This window comes from Homalodisca vitripennis, chromosome 3 (assembly GCF_021130785.1).
Source record: "Homalodisca vitripennis isolate AUS2020 chromosome 3, UT_GWSS_2.1, whole genome shotgun sequence".
Lineage (NCBI taxonomy): Eukaryota > Metazoa > Arthropoda > Insecta > Hemiptera > Cicadellidae > Homalodisca > Homalodisca vitripennis.
Window position 1 is genome coordinate 196,024,839 of NC_060209.1, and position 23,495 is coordinate 196,048,333.

The following is a 23,495-nucleotide window of genomic DNA, read 5'->3' on the forward strand; positions in this document are numbered from 1 at the left end:
TGTGCAAGAGTTAATGTGGAAAGGGGCTACAAAGGCAAAACCATCTACATTAACTCAGACAGCAGGGCTGCTATGCAGGCCTTGGCCAACCATGACTGTAATTCGAAGACAGTCTGGGAATGCCATAAGGTCATGAAATTGCTGGCGAAAACCAATAAAGTTATTCTAACTTGGGTGCCTGGACATAGAGGAATCACAGGTAATGAAGGGGCAGACAGTTGCGCTAACTTGGGAGCCAACTGTCCTCTTACCGGTCCTGAACCAACGTGTGAGGTCTCATATAACTTAGCACGTAGATCAGTTACCAAGTGGATGGTCAACAAACACCTACAACATTGGAGAAATACTGAGGGGAATGTACAATCAAAGCGGATGCTCAAGGGACCATCAAGGAACATTGCAGCAGATGCCCTTAGAATGAGTAGAACGGAGATCCGAAAGGTGACTGGTTTTATTACAGGTCATTGGATATTCCGAAGTCACCTGAACAATAGACAATAGGTATTCTTTATTCAGGAAACATCGAGAAATGCAATGGCGTCAATTTTATATAGGTATTTTCCTTCAGTCAATGTGTTCTTCATTCTTCCTCCAGTCCAGGAACTCATTACAGAGCAAAATGGTCTCAAGATCCCTAGGTGTTCTTACTGCATACGTTCAGCATCTTTAGATCTTCTGGTAGGAGGTTAAAGCATTGTTCAGAAGATCTCCCCATATGGATTTTGTAAAGGCCTGGGATTTGATACAGTGTAAACCTGGGTAGAGAGGTGAAAGTTTGATGCATGACGAGTGTTGTGAGAGGCAACTACCAAGGCCTAGTTGAAACCTGGCCCTCTGTTACATACAAAAAAAAAAAAAACATGTAGTTTTGAAATTCTAAAAAGAACTCCCTTGGCCAAAGGCCATATCCTGATTGCTCTCTTACTGGAGAAGTAAAGTTTCGATTAAGGTTTCCTGCTGTTGTGCCTCCCCAAACTGCAAGGCCATATCGTAAGTGAGACTCGAACAATGCATGGTAGGCAGTTTTTGTTGTGGCATCGTCACTGACTTTACTCTTTTTAAAATGTACAAGCAGGAGTTCAATGGAGAGTGCGTCAACATGATTGTTCCAGGATAGTGCATTGTCGATAGTCATTCCTAGGAATTTGGTCTGGCTTTCTATTGATACTTCTGGTAGTTCTGGGACAGTTCCTCCTGTCTTCTCCCAAAAGCTAATTGTTGGTTTTTTTCAGCGTTTACAACTAAGTCGTTTTCCATGACAGTATTGATATGCCTTACGTTGCTATGTAGTGAAATCGTTCTGGTGATGACTCGGATAGGTATTCCAGTTCAGGAAACACAGCGCTTCAAAAAGAACTTACCAGGAAATGATTGGGCAGATTCCTTCTTAAAGCGCCACAAAGCAGTACTAACACAAAGAACTGTGAAAAATATATCTTATTCTAGAGCAGCCACTGACGAACAAGTTGTTAACAGTTTTTTGACAACTTAGAAAAAGAGCTTGATAGCATTCCAAAGGAAAACATTTGGAATTACGATGAAACAAACCTTGTTGGTGAGCCTGGTTCTGGTAAAATAATAACTAAACGAGGAACTAAATACCCAGAGAGGATACAGAATTCTTCAAAAGCATGTACTTCTATCATGGTATGTGGTAATGCCGCCGGAGTAGTAGCGCCACCTTACGTGAACTACAAAGCTGAAAAAATATGGTCAACTTGGACCGAGAATGGGCCTCCTGATAGTCGTTATAATCGAACCAAATCAGGTTGGTTTGATAGCAATTCTTTTGAAGATTGGTTTGTGTCATTGATGCTTCCGATTCTCAAGAAACAGAAAGGACCAAAGGTCATCATTGGTGACCTTAGTTCTCACATAAACATAGAAGTTATCAAACAATGTGAGATGAATAACATCAAGATTATCGCGTTTCCGCCCAACGCAATTCATCTTTTACAACCTTTAGATGTTGTGTTCTTCCGCCCCATGAAGGTTGCATGGAGAAAGAGAAGGAGAAGGAAGTCGTTGTACGTCAGTAACAAAAGATCAGTTCCCTAACCTCTTAAACAGTCTATGGGGTGCTATGATTAAAGGCCCAGACAACCTTATTGCCGGGTTTCACAAGTCAGGGATATACCCTATAAACAGAGAGCCAGTTCTCAAGAGGTTACCATCAGGAAGTTTGGACACATCAATTTCTTCTATTGTTGGCGAGAGTTTCTACTCAAGGTCGAAGAGTACAGAGAGAGAAAAAGTTAAATGTACCTCCTGGAAAAAGTATATCCTCAGAAGAATTCCAAGCAGCTGCACTACCAATGGATCAGCCATCCACTTCAACTGGAGTACAATCATGCAACAAGAGAGTACGGCCAGATTTGAAGAAACTTGAAAAAATAAACGGAAAAAGAGAGTCGTAGACAGTAGTACTGAGGAAGAGGATGACAGGTTTTCTGTTCAAGACTCTGAAGACATTTAGTGAGTTTGAGAATCAAGATGTGACCCCATCCATTCCACTCGAACAAACATCAGCTGATGTCGTACATCTAGAAGTCGGGGACTTCGTCCTTGTAAGATACCAATGTGAACTGTATCCAGGAAGAATAATAGAGTTCGACGAAGATGGCGATATTCTTATATCCGCAATGAAGAGGTCAGCTTCAAATTGGAAGTGGCCTAACCTTCCTGACGAGATCCACTATTCAAAAGACGAAATTGTGAAAAAAATTGATAAACCAGAACGAATTGGCCGGCGAGAAATTTAGAGTTAAAGAGCTAGAACTGTACAGTGACCTTCTTTCTTCGGCTATTATATAGCCAACATGTGTTTGGACAATGTTACGTTGTAGAATATTATTGCTTCTTTTTGTCATACAAAGTTGTGTGTTTATGACCTCTTAAATATAATAGAGATGGGTAAAATTGGCACACGCTCATTTTCTCAGTCATTTCTTATGTAAACAGTACTGCTATACGATATTGTGGGGTAACATTAGTACAATGACTTGTTTCCTGCTGTTTCTAATGGATAAAAAGTGCTGTCCACGAACATAGAAACAGTGTCAGGTTGTCCCAATTTTACCCCAATCAAAGGGGTAAAATTGGGACAACTTAATTTTTTTTATGAAATACCGTAGGTTCCATACTTTTTATCTTTCAACATTTTGAAAGAGGAATGATGACCGTACATGTTAATGATTTTTTCAGTATTTTAACTGTAAAAGTAAGGACAGGAGCTGTTGGAACATTTGAAAAGTGTCCCAAAGTTACCCCGTCCTACGGTACGTCTAGCCAGAAGCTAAGGAACGCTGGTGCCAACGTACGTCAAACGATCCAGTGGCCTCGAAAAGAAACGTTAAACTAGATAAAACTAAATTCAAGCTCCTTGTTACTAGTAATAAAATTTAGTCCTCTTAGTAATGATTTATTTTATTGCTATATTTTATATCTAAAGTAATATTCTATTAGCAGTTTAAGAAGGTAACCTCCTTTACTGATCGTATCATTAGTGACTAGGCAAGTGCAAGCAAAATGAATACCTACTACCGCAAGGACTTGCACCTTATCGCGTCGTATCGAGGGGCGGTGACTCCGGTTCCGACTGAGAGCGAGTCAGCCAGGCACAGCATACTTACAGACTGCAATACCTGAGCCGTCCGCTGTAAGGGGCTTCAGCCCTTGAAGCGAACTCCAGCGGACTTATTTTGAAACTCCATGTTGTTTGTTACCTGGTCCACCGGACCCCACCAGCTGACGTCTCCTGTGTTGATATTGTGTACTGGAGTATAATTCTAGGTGGAAGAAATAAAGATCTTAACATGTCATTAAACTAAAGATTATTTTCCTTTCAAAATAAAAAAAAACATCCTTATTTAAGCCCCTGTAAAAAATGACATGTTACATCTTAACTGCTTGTAATTTTTTTCTAAAACAGTAGGTTTGGCAACAACAGCAATGTGGTGTCTAATTTTAAGTATTTATATAAAATTTTAGTTTTTCATTGGTTTACAATTCTGTGGTTTTATGCATATTTTACTGTGGTGACATTCTTGAAGACATGGACTTGGACTGTAAGACTATTTTTAATTGAAGTTTTACAATTTTATTATCTTCTCATAACATAACCTCACTCTTATTATTAAAAAACTTAATTGTATTGAATTTATCAAAAAATCTCAATAGTTTGAACATTAACAGTGGCATTTGAAGTTTGACAGATATTAACTAACAATACCATTTTGGAAAGCCCAGTGACTGTTTTAAGACAAGAAAACTCGTTTTCTCTTGCCAGTTGTATAATCTGAACTATCAGTGTTTAGTTCTGAAACCTGATTATCAATATCAAGTAGCTCATTTGTTAAGGCTACTAATGTGACTGATCTGGGTTCAAATCCCACTAGTGGCATATACTTTTTGCAACCTCAATTCTTATATTTATTAGTAATCTTGTCTGAACGTAATAATAATTTTTATTTTAATCTTTTATCTGACTGCTATTTATTTAATTAACTAATTGTTATATTTGTGTATTTTTATTAATTTAATATTAAATGTTTTGTATGTATGCATTGTAATTATTATTGTTGTAATTGTTATTGTCACCTTTTATGCTTTTAAACTTGTCTAGCTTACAACTTTTGTACTTTAATATTTTTAATTGATTCACAATTTACTTTTTATTTTATATTATACTCAAACAATGTCTAAGTATCCTTGTGCAATCAGTCAAAGCTAGAATAAAAAACTGTTTACCATTTTATTCATCAGGACAACAGCAATCAGTCAAAGCTAGAATAAAAATCTGTATACCACTTTATTCATGAGGACAACAGCAGTCAGCCAAAGCTAGAATAAAAAAACTGTTTACCATTTTTTATCACAACTTAGAAGCACTAGTGTACTACAGGCGGATCCCAGAAAAGTGAAGGCATTATGTCATCTTTTCCTTGTGGAATCTGCTCTGCCCTACTATGGAAGAAAACCTTAACTCCACTTCGGCTGAAACTGAGCTATTTAACAAAACGTAAAAATTAACATTTCTATAAGTATTTTTTTAACACAAAAAAGTAAATAACTATTAAAGTTATCTACAAAATATAAAATTTTTTAATGCAGTTAAAAAAATGTATTATTATATTTTTCTATGAAAAAATGGACTTAAGGCCTTTTTGCCTCAAACTCCTTAATTTCATTAGTATTGAGAAAGCCTTGTCTCCTCGTTTTATTGGCATGTTGAAATACAGTTGTTTGCTTTAACGAAAGACTCCTTGTAGAATTACTTAAATCTCAACATGTTTTTACAAATTTCACTATTTTTGACTTCTAAATTGTTCAACCAGTTGAAAGTAAATTTGCTGTAGATTGTTTTTCGTTGGTTAATAAAAAATAAATATATTGGTTTGTTCTGACATAGCAATGCTTACCACTTCTAAAATATTCATTTAGCTACTTTTGAAGATGATATCTTCATTTCCTTGAGAACAGCTCTGTACAAATCATAGGAGCACTTACTGATGGCGAGAGAAAAGAAGAGACCTGGATTCTGGCCTATCTGAAATTTGCAGGCGTTACTACTAGTATGTTGCCGCGCCTTGTTTCGTAATTCCATTATTGTTTCACTGTTCCATTGCTAGGATAAACAATTCGCAGGGTTGGCTGTGGGGCGAAGCGCCTGAAATTACCGCGCGGCAAAACACTAGTACACAGCTGTGCGCCGGTACGGGCCAGGTCTCTTCTTTTCTCTCGCCAACAGTAACACTAGGGTGTTGAGACCTGAAATTCATATGCATGTCATGTATGGTTATGTCACTGGGCAAATAACGCCTCAGCGGAGCATGCTCTCTTCTGTAATGAGCAATTGCTGGGTTAAATGATTCCACATGTTCTTTTATTATATCTCTGTCCACTTTGGTTGGAGGGGTACTTTTACCTTGACCATCGGGTTTGATGTTAGTTGGCTCTTTATCAACAGATAAAACATTATGGAGAACTGTATTATTGTTTTTTTGTGTAACCTAAAGTTGTTAAAAGGAACGTCTTAGACACTTGGATCTTTTCTTCGTTCTCATTAGTCAAAAAGTATTTTAATGAAAATTTCCTGTTTGAAGTCTCACTACCTCGTCGCCTTTTCACACCTTGCCTACATGAAGAAATCAATAAAAAATGTCTGGTCATGCCAGCTTTTTTTGCAATACAATTCTTTAATGGCTTTTCTTCTGCTTTCTGTTATAATTGTGGAACATTTTAAACGACAATTTTGACAAGGGGGCCGTACTGGGTGGTTCACTATAAAATTCTCAAATCTTTTAAATTCTTTATCCTTTTTGGTCATAATTGATTTTTTCCGAATCCGTGGAGTCCCTTTTTTTATCAGACCTAGGTCTTGTCCATTGCCATCTGCAGTTGGGGAAGAATCCATATCCGATACATGATCTTCAATTACAATCTCATTATTACAAGTAATTATATTACTATAGGAACTACTGTTGCTAGGTACATTTACTGATGTAGGTGAGCTTTCACAGTCAATTTGATAAGCAAATGATAAATTTGGATCAGTGATGGAAGTGTTACCACAAATGTTTCGGTCCTCTTCAACAGGCTTCACAGCATTACTATGATTTTGAACCATAGAACAAGACTTCATAGGCGAAATTTCAGTCAAAACATACAGTAGCTAGAATCATGGTCAGTGTAATCCGGTATACAATCAGGATTTTTAACAGGAGTACAAAGTCTGGAATTGGTGGTGGTTTCGGGTGCCAAATGACAAAGAGAAAGCTCAGAATCGTCTTCATCACTTACATCATCATTCAGCAAGTTTGCAATATAATTATCCCTCAAACTACTATAACTCATTTTGTCCAGTTAAACAACATTTTATGTGTTAAATCTACAAATATGTTACATGAAGTACACTAACACACTTCACAGATCCACAACACACCTTTCCACAATTCTATGAATGCACTGAGAGGTTATGCCAAACATAAACAAACTCAGTTTGGAGGGAAACAGCTGACTGAAAGCTGACCAACTAATTTGTGAAATCATGTGTTATTTATTAGACCAAAAAAGTCAACCATTCAGAGAGAAGAAAACCTTAACTCCAACTGTACACGGGAGATAATGCTTTCTTCCTTCTTATGGTGTGATGAACTGCCTTGCTGTTTGAAGATAGAAGACCTTATGTATAGGAACAAGTGGACATAAGGCTTTCTTCACTAAAATGTGTCAGATAAGGCCTTTTTACTTAACATAGAGCCACTATTTGGAGTTAAGGTAAAGTTTGTTGATGATTTTAAGGGTAAAAAAAATGTTTAATGCTTTTTCCCTATTTTTCAGAACATGTGTTTTAATGCATACTATCAGAAATAATTAAAAACTCAAAAATAAAAAAAAATTGGAGTTAATTAAGGCTTTTTTTGCTTAGTAGGGCAGTGCTCTATCGGAGTGAGATATAAAGGCATATTGTGTACAAGCAATTGTAAACGCTGGTTCCACTCTAAATGTCTGAATTGGTCAGATAGCAAAATAAAAAAACTTAGTAAAATAGAAATAGAAACTTGGCTGTGTGTAAAATTGCAAATGTAATAACACTATCTCTTCCCATCCACCAGATAGTCTAAAGTCAAAAAAGGAAGCTATTCAAGAAACAATTCTAAATTTAGAAAACTCAGAAAATGATATGGAAACATCTTTTAACCTGGCTATTGAAGCTGGTGGAGTATTAGCAACTGAAAATAATGAGTTAAAACGAGAGCTAAATAATTTTTTCCATTAAGAACGAAGTTCTTTAGGGGAGGAATTACATGCCATAAAACTAGCACATTCCCAGACAAAGCTGTTGGAGAGCTGGAGGATGAACTAATGACATCAAAAGAAAATATACAACAAATTTTAAATGAAAATAGTTTGCCTCAAAAAAGAACTGTTGTGCTTAAACAAAAAACTTGAAGAGCAGAGAAAGTTGAAAAATGAATTAATCTCTCAGGCTGACAATGACAGACTTTGACTTATTAGCTAACATTCAAAAACCAGCAATCAGTCAACTGCAGTCTTCAAAGTCAAATTGAACGTTTTGGAGTCCAACTTGGGTGACAAATCTATTAATGTTGACTCACTCACAAATGAAAACATCAGGTTGGTGAGTGCTGTTGAAGAGCTTAAAATAACATTGGAAGAAAGAGAGGAAACAATAATCTCAGTTGAGAGTTAGTTCTGAAGTCAGGCTGAAAGAACTAACTGAGCAAGAAAATAAAACTAAAGCCTTCTTAAAATCCCTCTTAAGTACAACTCAGGCTTATTTAACACAGATTCCACCAGATAAACCACGGGAATAACTGATTATACCAGGAAAGCAGCAATACACAGAAAAACATGAAAACCTGCAAGCCAACTCATTAACCCTACATCGGGCGCTAAACGAAGTTTTCCTCCGTGTATTTTTTATTATTAAAAATAGTACTACTTTTCTGATGTTGGCAGTCGTTTCCCGCAGTGTACTTCACGAAACATCTTTCGGAGAAATCAAAACAATAGCCTCCCGCTTATCTTTGTCAAAATCTGTCAGTATGACGTCTACTTCCGTGCGAGACTGGACGATTCCTCCGTGAGCGCCCGATGTTGGGTTTGTAGTGCTTGGACGAAATCTCCGTGAGCGCCTTATTGTGTTTAGTTTTTTATGGAGTAATAATCCGTGTGCGCCTAAATGTGTGAAACCTGTGATGGTTTCTTTTTAAGTTTTACAGCATATTTTATTTGAATTTTGTGAAATGGAGAAAGAAGACGAGAGACTTGTCAGTATAGTACCCGTGTGCTAGGGAACATTTCAGTACTCTTTATGGAGTGAACATTGTCGTTATAATAACCAGAAGGAAAAATGTTTTGAAACTTTGTGTAGTATTAAAAAAAATTTTAGTAAAGAATAAATTTTTATTTCAGAGTAATAATTGACATTACATTGTATAATAACTCAAGAATTGAAGTAAGTTGTTTTTGTAAGAAGTTAAAAACTAAGTTAATTTCCATATATTATAACAGTAGCTTAAACATTTTTACAATTAATTGCATTATCCTTAAAATAAATCATTTTTTGTTACTATACAATAACATTTTTTAAGATTTTTGAATTTCTTATTTGGAAAATTTCATTACATAAGAGAGTAATTTTTATTTAACTTCTAAAAATGAATATATTACATTGTAATTAAATTCCGTATGAATATTTAAGCAAATAAAAACAGTTTTTTAAACGACTATGATATCCATTATTCGCTAACCTGGAGGAAACCTCCGTGAGCGCCTGATGGTGTTTCTAATTTTAAGCGCCTGATGGAGGGTTAAAAACCAAAGAAATCTTACAAAACCAAACTATAGAGATTACAAAATTGCCAACAGCACAAAGTCAAGACATTAGTAATGAACCTCCAGCTCAGGAATCTTCAATATTTTTACACCCTACACCAAAGAAAATAAAAACTACAGCAAATCCTCCTTCTTCAGCAAGAGAAACTCTGCACCAAAGCTACGAGGATATCCTCAACGAATACTTAAAGAACACCAACAATAAGAGAATACCCTGCTGCTCCTACATAGAATCCTCAATGAAAAGAAAAGAGAACTCAGCTCCACTGCAAGCTATTGAGATTGGCAATGTAACCTCAAACACAAAGCCAATGTCAGAAACAGTAGGCCTTATTGACCATGGGCACCTTAAAACTCAAGAGCATTTTTTAGAGTTTCGCCAAAAAAGGGAGAGGAAACTAAAAAGCACCCAAAAGACGCTAATTTATCGAAACACAAAACTCAAAGGCCGAGCTGTATAAAAATACTGCACCAAAATGTGGATAGATTAGCTAATAAAATTGATAAAGTAAACCATTTATTAAGTGAAGAGGCTCCAGATGTAGTTGTTTTAACAGAGCATGGACTGAAAGACGATGAACTAAAAAACACAGTATTAGACGGATACAAACTGATAACCAGCTTCTGCAGAAGAAACCACTTAAAAGGTGGAGTCACAATTTATGCCCAAAACAATGTTGAACCCCATACTGAGAGAACGAGTACACACTTACACAGCACAGCACAGAACTAATATGTGAGCTCTCAATGGTCAAGATAGAGACCAAACACAAAGATGTCTGTATCTTGGGAATCTACAGACCCCCTAAAGCCAACCTTGAAGATTCTCTTAAAATACTATCAGAAGGCCTAGACGAGATTACACTCTTGAACAGCGAGATCATTATTGTTGGGGATATCAACGTTGACAACCTTGAAAAAGCATCAAACCCCAATAAAACTAAGCTAAACGAATACCTGGCAAACTACAACATACAAAAACTAGATATAGGAACCACAAGGAAAACTTCAACATCCGAAACCTCTATCGACTGTGTTTGCACAAATATTGACCAAAAAGACATCCAGGTCAATATCCTAAATACAGGAATATCCGATCACAAAGCCCAATTATGTGTTGCCACCATCGCTCTTGAAAAACCAAAGCCAACTATGGTGTACAAAAGACTTTTTACAGACCGAAAACTGGAAGACCTAAAATTGCTACTTAAGGAACAGAGGTGGTATGAGACATACTCGGCAAGCAGTATAAACACATCCTACAATACCTTTCTTAACATTCTCACCACAAACATGAACACTGCATGTCCTGTCACGAAAAGAAAAAATAATGGAATGAAGAAGCATAAGTACAAGTGGGACAATGAAGTCAATGCCCTCAAAAGAAGTTTCATAGCAGAGCAGGAAAACTATCTTACATCAGGCCAAGAAATGCACAAACAACGAATTGGTTGAGAAGAAAAGAGATTACGATCTGAAGATAAAACAACTTAGAAAGGAAGCAACAGCATACAGAGTAGAAAACGCTGACAACAAGAGCAAGGAACTATGGAGGATAGTCAACAGCGAAAGATGCACCGGAAATCACAGAACCCCAGCAATTTCAACACTCAATACTAATGGAAAGATTATTCGTGACCCCAACATCATTGCTCATGAGTTCAACACATTCTTTGTTAATATAGCTGCCACAACCTTGGCCAAAGCAGGGCAAACGGACACTGAAAGGAGAACTGTCAACCATATACACGACGTAGGCGACCTGGTACTCTACCCAACAAACGAAGAGGAAATCAGGAATATCATCCTGTCCATGAAGCCAAAGTCATCATATGGATATGACGAGGTCTCCAATAAATTACTTCGTCACTGCATGGAAGAACTTATACCCCCGCTTGTACATATTGTAAATGGGTCATTCAGAGAAAGCACATTCCCAAAAAGGCTGAAGATCAGCAAAGTGTACCCGAAACTAAAGAAAGGAGACACCACTCAACTAAACAATTATCGACCCATCTCTCTCGTGCCTACCTTTTCCAAAGTTCTGGAAAGAGTAGCCTTAGCCAGACTAATAAAGCATGTCGAGAGGTATGGGCTACTAATTACAGCGCAGCATGGGTTCACCAAATGTCGATCCACTAATACAGCAATCATAGACCTTGTGTAGACAATGATTGATCACATCGAGGAAGGAAACACTGCCACAGGAATATTTTTAGATCTAAGCAAAGCCTTCGATTGCCTAAGCCATAGCCTCATACCTAGAAAAGCTAAAGTCAATAGGTGTTAGGGGAACTGCTGCCGACTGGTTCTCCAGCTATCTCAGTGACAGGTCCCAAATGGTAGAAGTCCAACACAAACTAAACAACAAGATCACAACAGTCAGGTCCAAGCCTCTGCCTATCAAAAGTGGAGTACCGCAGGGCTCAGTACTGGGGCCAGTACTCTTTATACTCTTCGTGAACGACATGCCCTCCCAACTTGAAGAATTCAGCAAAGTTCACATGTACGCAGACGATACCATCCTCACTCTTGTGGCGGACACCGGACAACCTTGACATACAATCCTTCATAGCATACAATATGGCCGTACAATACTGTCAACAGAACGACTTAGTCATCAACAAAGGAAAATCTCAACAGATGGTGATTGGCAAGGAAAAAGAGGGTGTAAGTGGAGTGCCAGAGCTTGCAGTATGCTACAAAGTAAAGTACCTTGGTGTCACACTTGATGAAAACCTTAGCTGGGATAGGCATGTTGACACTGTATGTAGTAAGTTAAGCTCTGGGCTCTATGTCCTTAAAAGAATGAGCCTGATCTCAGATGACAAAACTGTAAGGACAACTTATTTCGCACTTTTTGAGACGCATTTGAGGTATGGCCTTGCAGCCTGGGGCAACTCGTCAGGAGGCAATCTACAGAGAGTGCTCATCCATCAGAAGAAAGCAATAAGAGTGATGGCAAGACTGGGCTTTAGAGACTCGTGCAGAAATGCTTTCAAGGAACTACGCATATTGACAGTTGTGGGACTATATATTCTTGAAACCACGATCTATGCAAGAACAAGCAACCTTGAAAGACGAGGCAATATTCACCAATATGGAACCAGGAACGCTGGCACTTATGACCTACCTGCCCACCGCCTTAACATCTTCAAGAAAAAACCATCATATATTGGTGCAAAGTTCTGGAATTTGCTGCCAGCACATGTCGCCCAACTAGACATCAAATCCTTCCGAAGAGGACTTATGAACTGGCTGATGGACCGCCCATTCTATTCGGTGCAGGAGTTCCTGAGGTGGAAGGAGGACTACAACCCCTAAACTGGAGGACGAAGATACCAATCGCTCTGAAAATGCTACACACACACACAAATACACCTTTTGTAACACATACACACACAAAAATGACAATTGTACTGATCTTGACGATTATGTTCAAATAAACAATGTCTTATGGCGTTATTATGGTTGATTTAATTTCAATATCTTTAAAAACGTAAAATAACACAAATTGTGTTAAAAAAATTTCCTATTATACAGGGTGTTCACAAAAAGGTATCACAAACTTCTGTGGGTGATAGTTTTCTTTATTTTAAGCAAAAAATGTCCTATAAATTTAGGTAGGAAAATGTGTCATGTAGCCGCTGGCCACCATTTTGTAGTTTTTATAAAAATATGAATATCTCTAGAACTATTTAAGCCAAGGAAACCAAATTTGGCACGTAGGTTTGAATAGATAAAAGAAAAAGAAAAAATTGTTTTATTTTCTTTAATATTAACAAAATGGTTGAAAATATTTAAAGACAAACAACAAAAAACCCGTATAGTTATAAAAAATGTACTAGACACCAAACTATTTGACCAATTTTATAACAATTCCAACGGTACGGTACCATTTCTCTTTCAACACATAAGCAAGCATTAACACTTTAAAGATACTCTTACACAAACCAGGAGTGCCAAACATGTCAAAGTTGAGAGTTATCAGTTGCTTGTTGATGACACATTTTCCGACCTATATTTATAGGACTCTTTTGCTTGAAATGAAAAATATTACTACCCCCAGAAGTTTGTGACACACTTTTGTGAACGCCCTGTATATGTACATGTCAGGGAATTGAACCCGCGACTCAAGACTAACGCCCACGTCCTGGAACAGTGCCTTAGACCACACAGCCATCCTGATTTGATTCTTGGATGTGCAGATAGCTCTCACCGATCACTTTGGCAGCACTCTAATGCATCTCATGTTAAAATGTTAAAAGCCCTTGTAAAATAAGATCAAAGCCACAAACCAAAGGTCTCCCTCTGTCTCAATCCCATTCAAAATTATTGAATTTTGGTGTAGGTTTAAAATTTTAACTTTGACAGCCTGCCATTTTGTACTGGGTTGAAACAGTCCTCTGGTTTGCGGCATTGTTCTACTTCTACAAGAGCCTTAAAATGATGCAGAAAGCTGTACATGTTGAGACTAGCACTGACAAGAAAACTTACTGTACAAACCTGTCTAGTAGTGTTTGAACACGTTTCATCCTGCATGTTTATTCATTATTTTAGATATCCATAAAATGTTTGACTTATTATAAAACTTTGACTTTTTATAGCCAAAGTGTCAGGAAAGTTTATTTTAATAATTTTAATTGTTAGTAAAGTAAGATAATTTTACAAAATTTACATTGATATTTTAATCTTTTCATTTATTTTAGAAAGTTTTAAAATAAACTCAATTTTTTAAATTTAAAGTGTTACAAAAACTGTTGATTGTAAAAACTGATTTGTAAAATTCATTAATGTTTTGTAAGAACTTAATTATTTTAACCAGATGCTCTGGAAAATTTGAATTAAATAAGTTTTCACTGAGAGCAAAACTTAAGAAATGAATAAAAAGAATTCCTTTATAATGATAAAGGAATTCTTTTTATTACAGAATGTTTTTATTACAGGATTTTTTGCTTACAGAATGTTTGAATGCAAACATTCTGTAAGCATGAAAAACTTGCTGATGAACGCACTAATCATAAAGTTGTGTGTAAAACAACAAACAAATGCACAAGACCCAATACCAGTCAGAAGATGCAAAAAGAAATATAGACTTACAACACAAGCTGCACTCATTACAACATTTGAGACTTGAGTACGGCTTTGTCAGTATTGAACTATTGTTATTGTATACATGACAGTTGCCTCTGCCAGTTAGAGACATTGATATGCGTTGTCAACACAGGTAGAACATCAACAGAGGAAATAATTACAACACAAGTATTCTTTTTACACATAATAGTTTTTATTTATAAAAATTGGTATGTCAAAAGAGGTTTATCCATAAAATAAACAAAACAATACAGAACTGCGTAATGCGGCGTGCGCACTTGCTGACTGAGATCATCATCATCACCTGCGTTTAGCATCTCCAGACCTCCTGGTGCTCTGTGTTAAGGAAAAAAACAGTTTTTACAGATAAATGTTGCTTGAACCAACACAAATTTTTTTGTACTTTATTTTTCATGGATCGGACGTAGTAAAAATGGCGTCAACTCCTGACGTCCATGCACTTTTTATTATTTTACCAAACGTTTTGAAATTCCACAGACTTGTGTACAAAGATGTATTGCATTGAAATTTATTAGTTCGTAAAGCTTTGACTTTGTATTTTGCCAGTCTGTGACTGAGACATTGCACTGATTATCGCAGACAGCCGTATTTAACTACGTTGTGAATATTCCACCTTGCTGCATGTGTTTAGGTTTGAACGGTAAAACGTACAGTAGTTAAATTTTAGTTTGTTATTTATTTGATTAGAATATGAGTAAAAGGAACCATTCAGTCTCCCGTAAACGAAAATACACCAATTAGTAACTTAATTGAAAGTGGCGTGGATGTGGGCAGTGAAGACAATTTGAGTGCTAGCTATCTTGACATTACTGGAAATATTTTCTACTGATGTAAATATTGAATTTAAACAGTTTTTTTTTAATATATGCTACAAACTTTTAATTATTTTATAAAATAACTTTGGTTTTATGTTAAGTATTCGAATTTCAAAACTCGTGTTAAATTAACTTGTACAGAAATAGCAAAAAGGAAAAATGACCGTTCTTACCAAAATTTATGTTATTCAACTTGTAAATAAAGCAGGCTTATAACTGTTTCCTTAGGTTAAGAATTAAAACTTTGGAGTACAATAATGTTATTTTATGATCTTAATTTATTTGTATGCATATTTTTATTGTTGCTCATGTACGTAGGAGTAAATATACAACATTTTCAAAAAGAAAGTATCTGCATAACTGAGTTTTTTTTATAACTGAGTTTAGATTTGTTTTATATTTGGTAATTTGTGTAGTGTTCCACAAAATAATTCATAGCTTTTTCAAAAATAAACATAATGGAATGATTTTTGTTTTATTGTGTTGGGGGGAAAATTAGGACGTCTTACAAAATGTAAGTACTTGGATGATACAATCTGTTGAAATTCATGTAAATTAAAAATTAAAGAAACTATGTTTATTCTTTAATTTTTACGTGTTGATAAAAAAAATTTATTTTTCTGATCTTAATACGATCGTATCCAATTTTTTATTGCTGCCTATGTAAGTAGGAACAAGTATACTTTACCTAGTTTCAAAAAAGTAAAACTCTGCACTTACATAAAAAGGTGGTTCATCTATTTGGCAAATAGCTTTTACTAAGTGTAAAAAATCAAATCAATATGGATAACCTATATTTATTTGATTTATTATGTATAAAATGAAACTAAGCCATATGTCAACATTTAGTAACAGAATAATATACAGGGTGTCCAAAAAGTCCCGGGTCGGTTAAATATTTTTCAAAATATTTAAAATAGAGCTACAAAACCTTACACAAAGTTACTGGACATAAACATCTATTTTATCACATATTCAGTGATCCGCTACTTCCTCAGGGGGGCGGCCCGCTAGGAGTCAGAAGAAAATCTTAAATGCAAGCATAGGTTGATATGCATATCAAATAAAAGGTCTTTATTAGTAGAGTACAGAGCCGCAAACCCGACCTCAAACGGATAACAGAGTCGAAAATGACAGCCGTTCAAAGATGGCTTGAGTTTGCAACTTAGGTTAATGTAAAAAATACACTGATGAGCTTTTTTTATTTTAACTTTACTAACAAAAAACTGTTTACAATTAATTAACGGTCTATTGTTCTCGTAACTGTTGATTTTGATATTGGGTTTTGGTTTTGAAATGAGTCATTGAATGTTGTTGAACTTCACTGTGAGACCGTGTTAAATCCCCTCAACCACGCATCATTAATATGGTAACTCTCTCACGTTCACTAAGTGCCATAAAAAAGACAAGATAAAACTAAGTTGAAACAAATTAAGAGTAAAAAACTGTTATGGTCTGTCTTTACTAACGAGTAGAATGCCGCTAATAACATCTAACTAAAGCAAGAATAGTTACTGCCTGCGGGAATACCCACTATCAGCCACAAATAACTTTCTCTTTTAGGTTTATCATGGCTCATTCATTTTCCTTGTTTGTTTTATTTCCGATCCCTCTCAGAATTAATGAAACTTATTATTCTACAACAACAATTAATTGTAAACAGTTTTGCGTTAGTAAAGTTAAAATCAAAAAGCTCATCAGTGTATTTTTTACATTAACCTAAGTTGCAAACTCAAGCCATCTTTGGAACGGCTGTCATTTTTTACTCGGTTATCCGTTTGAGGTCGGGTTTGCGGCTCTGTACTCTACTAATAAAGACCTTTTATTTGATATGCATATCAACCTATGCTTACATTTAAGATTTTCTTCTGACTCCTAGCGGGCCGCCCCCCTGAGGAAGTAGCGGATCACTGAATATGTGATAAAATAGATTTTTATGTCCAGTAACTTTGTGTAAGGTTTTGTAGCTTTATTTTAAATATTTTGAAAAATATTTAACCGACCCGGGATTTTTTGGACACCCTGTATATTCGAAAAGCCGATCTAGTTGACCCTCGGCACTTTTTGGAAATACCTGATGGCCGATCTTATCGGCTCTTGGCACTTAAAGGGTTAATGTCCATGTTAAGAACAGTAAAGGTAAACCTGCCCTTCTTGTCTAAACAAAACTTCATTCTATCACAGCCTAACTTACAACCCTCTTTATTAATCAAATAAATTTAATTTAAGATGTATGTATTTAATAAACCAAAAACCTCTTTATATGGCAGTTAAATGATAAATGGACTTATTTATGGGACTTAAAAAAAGTTAAATCCATAAATTTGAAACTCCAGAAACTGGCAGCCCAGCTCTTGAAAATTCAGTAATGAGTGGTTTGTGTTGTTTATTTAAACTCTTTAAAGGTTCCTGTCTAATTAGATTGTAAAAAATGTTTTACCGGAAAAGGACTGCTATGATTTACTTATCAAGGTCTTATTTTATAATAGAAATTATATCATTATTCTCATTATTAGAAGACCTTATTTAAAATTTAAAGGAATTTAACATCCTATAATTTAAGTTCTGTACTCATCCTATATGAAAATAGACATTTGAATAAAAAAAAAGGAGAAACTGTTTAAGATTACAAGTTGACATTAGTAGAAAAAAGGATATTGTTTATCTCTGCCTTCTCTGTCGTGGGATCTCTCGCGCTCTCTTATGTATGGTGACTTTTCCTGGAACACGAAACAGTCAGTTGTAAACTAAGAGTAAAACAGCATGGAATATAGTTTCAGATAAATCTACAAAGATTGTCTTATAACAAAGAATTGTCTTTGTCAAAATTAGATTTAAAACAAAATTTTAAATAATTTTTGGAGCACTAGACCTATGAGTGTTCTATACTAGAACATCTGTTGGTTTTTAACGAGTTTTAATGAAAAAAGATTCCATTTCAGAACTGTTTTCCTTGGAAAATGTTATTTTATCAACGAATTGATCATGAGAATTTTTAGTATACAGGGTGTTTATAAAAGGACTTTACAACTTGTGTGTTGTTTTAAAGGGAAAGACATCTAGTTTTGACTCAAGTAGTTCACTAGTGCAGAATCGTGCTGCAACAAGCATAGGAGCAGTTACGTTAAAGATGGCTGCCTTCACTGGACTGGAGCGTGCTAGCTGTGTGTTTTGGTTTGAAGAATCAAAGTTGGCGACAGTTCAGTGTAATTTCATACCAAGTACGTTAAAGATCCTCCTAATAGGTCTATAATTTATGAGCGGCATAAATATTTTGTAGAAAACGGGGTGATCAGTAAAACAAAAGAAATCATCGTCCAAGCACATCTGATGAAGTCGTTGAACAAGTCAAAGTTTTGTCAACAGCCCTACGAAATTGACCCAATATGCATATTTTGAGTTGCAAGTGCTGAATACGACGGTTTGGCGTATGTCGAGAGAACATTTGCATTTTAAATTGTACAGATTGTCACTTACAAGCAATTAAAGACACTGATAAGTTTGCCCGGAAGAACTTATGTGCTGTTATATTAAATCGATTGATGATGAACATTTCTTGGACAACATAATCTTTTCTGAAGAGTCAACTTTTTACTTAAGTGGCAACGTTAACAAACATAACTGTAGGATTTGGAGCAGAAAAAATCCACATGAAACATTGCAACAAGCTTGTGATAGCACTAAGTTGAACTTATTTTGTGCATTGGGCAAGAAGAAAATATACGGTTCCTTTTTTTCCAAGAGAGAACCATCAATGGGATAGTGTACCTGGATATGTTGCAACAAATTTTTATACCACTGTTCAATGTGGATAACCAATAATGAAATGTTTACCTCATGCAAGATGGCGCACCACCACACTATCTGACTGACGTACGGGAATTTCTCAATGACCGCTTTCCAGGTCAATGGATTAGCCGTCCTGCGCTCCCCAGACCTGACACCGTTAAGACTTTCTTCTGGGGTTTCATCAAGGATATGGAATATGTACCTTCTTTGCCCGCCACTCTACCAGAACTTACAGCAAGAATCTACGCCCCTGCTGAGCAAGTTACACCTGCAATGCTAGTGCGAATTTGGAAAGAACTTGACTACTGATGGGATGTTTGCAGGATGACCAATGGAAGCCACATAGAACTTCTTTAGTTTACGGTAAAAAAACTTGATGTGTTATCCTTTATTACAACATTAAAACCAGCAATGTACCTTATTTGAAAAAAATGTTTATGAATTTTCAAAGTTGTAAAGTGCCTTTTAAAACACTCTGTATTACTTGTGACACACAACTCTTATGCTATGAATTAAAACAAAAACTGGCTGTGACAGGTTGTTCTACCTTCTGGAATTGACGTTTGTCTCTCATGTGAGGATCGCTGTGGTCTCCATTCTGGTGGGTTGATGAGATCTTGGATGAACCTGGAACATTGTGTTAAATTCTAAAGATGTATTTTTTTTCTATTATGAACACGCAAAAACTGTACTGATAAACACTTTTGGTGTTCAAAGAACGACTACATTGCCCTAATTAGTGCCAGTCAACTAGTTGTGAATGTTTAGCTCCGGTTCACCTTCCTCTTAGTGCACCTGATAAGACAATGAGAACACATCTTCACCTTGATTACACTATATTTTTAGTCTCTGATATCAAAACGATATTAATAGCTCCTTCGTCACCGACTTTTTTGGACCTCTTCAGACGAACATGACTCCAGATTCCAGGAGTCAAGTCTGAGACAATTCCAAGCTGCACTAAGAGGAAGGAGAACTGGAGCTAAACTCAACTTTCACATTGTATCAACCCTGCCCACCATAGCAACATTATGTATAGATCAACTTGTTGCTACACTTCTACTGTTAAATAAAATCATGTAAGTATTAACCCTTTACACTCGAAGGCAGTATTTAAAATTTGTCTTTGGAACTCATATGGCCAGCTCTACTAGCCGCCACCATTTTGTTGGAAGCACAGATTAATTTTTAACGTAATGTTCTCTCAGCTTGTATGTCCAGCTGTACTGGCCAAGATATACTACGTCCATAGCTCGTAAGGCCAGCACCACTGGCCACTAAACATAGCAGTTAATTTCTAATATTCTCTTTGTTTTATAATAATGAGTGCTGAAACCTATCGAGCAGCTTTATTGTAAATTAATTTAATGTAAAGCAGTAAATTTTAAACTAGCCCATAATTCTTCTCTAATAGGCCTATACACTGAAGTGATAGAAGGGATAAAAACCTAGAAAATGTTACAAGAATACGTGTGCTAACTATTCTTGACTACACATAGGTATTTATTTTTAAAAAGTTTTATTCTGTAAAAAAATGTAAAGACTGAGAAAAAAGTAAAATATTTCATGTCTGAGTATAACATAACACCAGTGTAAAAGCCTACTTTATAACATTTTATTTACATATATTTTTTATAACAATATATGTATAAGAATTACATTTCTCAAATTTGTGTAAAAGCCTACTTTATAACATTTTATTTACATATTTTTTATAACAATATATGTATAAGAATTAAATTTCTCAAATTTGTGTTTATCTTATTATCTCTGTATTAGAAAGACAGTAAAAATAAATTTTAAATTATTTTTCATTTCTTCTTTAAACATTTTAAATTAATATGCAAATACACAGAGGAAATTGAAAAATAATTTCGATCTGAGGAGGCAAACAATAAATATGGCTGCCAAGCTGTCAATGAAAGTAACGTGGCCATCTGTACTCGCCATACGAGTTGCGAGGACAAACTACGGCAACACTATCGTGGCCTATCAGCAATCTTGGTGTGGCCAGTGTTGCTGGTCTTTCGAGCGCAAAGAGTTAATTCATTCTAATGAAATATTCTGTATTGAAAATATTAAAAACAGTATACAAAAGGGAGTACATACATAAACAAATTCATGACCTAACAAAGTATACTTGTTTTTTTTATTCATAGAAATGACATAAACTATGATAAAGATCTTTGAAAACATCAAAATATAGGTGAGGATGAGATAATGTTTAAAAAATAACAGGTGGCGGATATGAGAGTATAGTGAGTGGAAAAGGGCAGACGTAATGACAACACACAGACAGACAAATGTAGCCTGCGCACACAGACAGACAAATGTAGCCTGCGCACACAGACAGACAAATGTAGCCTGCGCACACAGACAGACAAATGTAGCCTGCGCACACAGACAGACAAATGTAGCCTGCACACACAGACAGACAAATGTAGCCTGCGCACACAGACAGACAAATGTAGCCTGCACACACAGACAGACAAATGTAGCCTGCGTGCACAGACAGACAAATGTAGCCTGCACGCACAGACAGACAAATGTAGCCTGCGCACACAGACAGACAAATGTAGCCTGCACGCACAGACAGACAAATGTAGCCTGCACGCACAGACAGACAAATGTAGCCTGCGCACACAGACAGACAAATGTAGCCTGCACACACAGACAGACAAATGTAGCCTGCACGCACAGACAGACAGACAAATGTAGCCTGCGCACACAGACAGACAAATGTAGCCTGCACGCACAGACAGACAAATGTAGCCTGCACATACAGACAGACAAACGTAGCTAGCACACACAGATAGACAAATGTAGCCTCACAGCATGCACACAGACAGACAAATGTAGCCTGCACACACAGACAGACAAATGTAGCCTGCATACACAGACAGACAAATGTAGCCTGCACACACAGACAGACAAATGTAGCTAGCACACACAGATAGACAAATGTAGCTAGCACACACAGACAGACAAATGTAGCCTGCACACACAGACAGACAAATGTAGCTAGCACACACAGACAGACAAATGTAGCTAGCACACACAGACAGACAAATGTAGCTAGCACACACAGACAGACAAATGTAGCCTGCACACACAGACAGACAAATGTAGCTAGCACACACAGACAGACAAATGTAGCTAGCACACACAGATAGACAAATGTAGCTAGCACACACAGATAGACAAATGTAGCTTGCACACACAGATAAGACATTCACTACGCACCAATGCATTTACTCAAAAAATAAACTGGAACATTTTTATTGAAATGTATTTACGTACCACCTTTTTCCTCATCTTTTCTTCTTTTTTGTTCAGTTGTCAATGAACCTTCTTCTAGTCGATCCTACAAAAGAGTGAAATATCAAACAAAAAGTACATAACTAAATTAATGTTACCAAACTATAATCTGTACATTACTGAACTAAACCCTCTACTGATTATATAAAATAAAACATCTACAAGATATTTCTAAATATTACAGTGAAAACCTGTAAAACAGCTTTAACCTGACCAATAACAACCCGACTCAAGATCCGTAACAGGAATGTATGGACGTTTTTAGAAATCAGTCATCTCTAGTTGAGGTTTGGAGAAAAAGCAGGTTATAGGTATAGTGAATTTCAGCCTCAAAATTAATTGTAAATATTGTGGCAAGGATGATTAACTGTGGTTCAGTGGTAGCGTCAGGTGTGATTGAAAAGGAACAGGATTCTGCAGATCATAATTAGACAACTTTGATAATGATAAATGTCATGTCTCATTTCTGATCACGAATGCCTCAAAGTTATTTTCAGCAAAAGTACGATTAACCTGTAATGTCTGCTTGATCATTCTTTCCAGAGTGTACCAGATACAAACAAAAGAGGGTGATTGAGAATTTTACATTCCATTTTGTTATTTTATTCGTTTTCTCCAAAGTTAATCTCTGTAAAACAAAATAATAAAATGGCTCTCTATTATCTGGATCACTTCTGGTTCTAGTTAATCCGGATAAATGAGGTTGTACTGTAGTTCCGTATCCAACATAATCTTTTCCAAGTATCAGAACGTTGAGAAATGCCTTACTACAATAGAAAAAAACCTGGAAACTCCTTAAATATCCAACTAGCCTCTATTACTAGATACAGGAAACACCACAGTCTGTAGCAACTAGGGCATACTCACTCTCTTTCTACTCAATTTCCTTTCCTTTTTTAATTCTTTCTCTTCATCCATGGGATTCCGGACACTTTTCTTCAGTTTCTCCTTGCGCTCCCTTTTCTCCAGAGAGGTGGTGCTGGACGGCTGTTCGCTGGTCGTCACCTTCCGTTCCTCCAGCTTCTGGTACACAGAACATGGTAGACTGGGTCCAGGCCGTGGCCTCTACAACAAACTTGGTACCACTCATACATG

The 23,495-nt window shown here is 36.2% G+C and overlaps 2 protein-coding genes across 6 annotated transcripts in view; one reads left to right on the forward strand and one right to left on the reverse strand.

Annotated features, from left to right (window-relative positions):
- The first annotated feature begins 2,438 nt into the window (after positions 1-2,438).
- LOC124358539 lies at positions 2,439-11,530 on the forward strand. Its single transcript, XM_046810838.1, has 2 exons — positions 2,439-2,567; positions 10,787-11,530. The coding sequence occupies exons 1-2, from the start codon at positions 2,439-2,441 to the stop codon at positions 11,528-11,530; spliced, it is 873 nt and encodes a 290-aa protein (XP_046666794.1).
- Positions 11,531-14,628: 3,098 nt separating this feature from the next.
- Positions 14,629-23,495, reverse strand: part of LOC124357980 (THO complex subunit 2) — a 51,630-nt gene continuing 42,763 nt past the window's right edge. For 2 of the 5 annotated variants that reach the window (XM_046810149.1, XM_046810150.1), the window contains 5 exons: positions 23,268-23,465; positions 22,383-22,446; positions 19,630-19,709; positions 17,952-18,013; positions 14,629-14,788 (listed from right to left, as the gene is read on the reverse strand). In XM_046810149.1, the coding sequence (XP_046666105.1) occupies positions 14,758-14,788; positions 17,952-18,013; positions 19,630-19,709; positions 22,383-22,446; positions 23,268-23,465 (435 nt within the window). In that variant the 3' untranslated portion in view covers positions 14,629-14,757. The remainder of the gene's footprint in view (positions 14,789-17,951; positions 18,014-19,629; positions 19,710-22,382; positions 22,447-23,267; positions 23,466-23,495) is intronic. The other 3 variants (XM_046810154.1, XM_046810152.1, XM_046810151.1) reach the window with 3 other exon arrangements.

What these genes read in the sequence shown, in the direction of transcription:
- LOC124358539 (XM_046810838.1), top strand. Translation starts at nt 2,439, where the DNA reads ATGACAGGTTTTCTGTTCAAGACTCTGAAGACATTTAGTGAGTTTGAG. An exon ending in AAGTCGGGGACTTCGTCCTT is followed by an intron (nt 2,568 to 10,786) that starts GTAAGATACCAA and finishes ATCTTACATCAG; the next exon opens with GCCAAGAAATGCACAAACAA.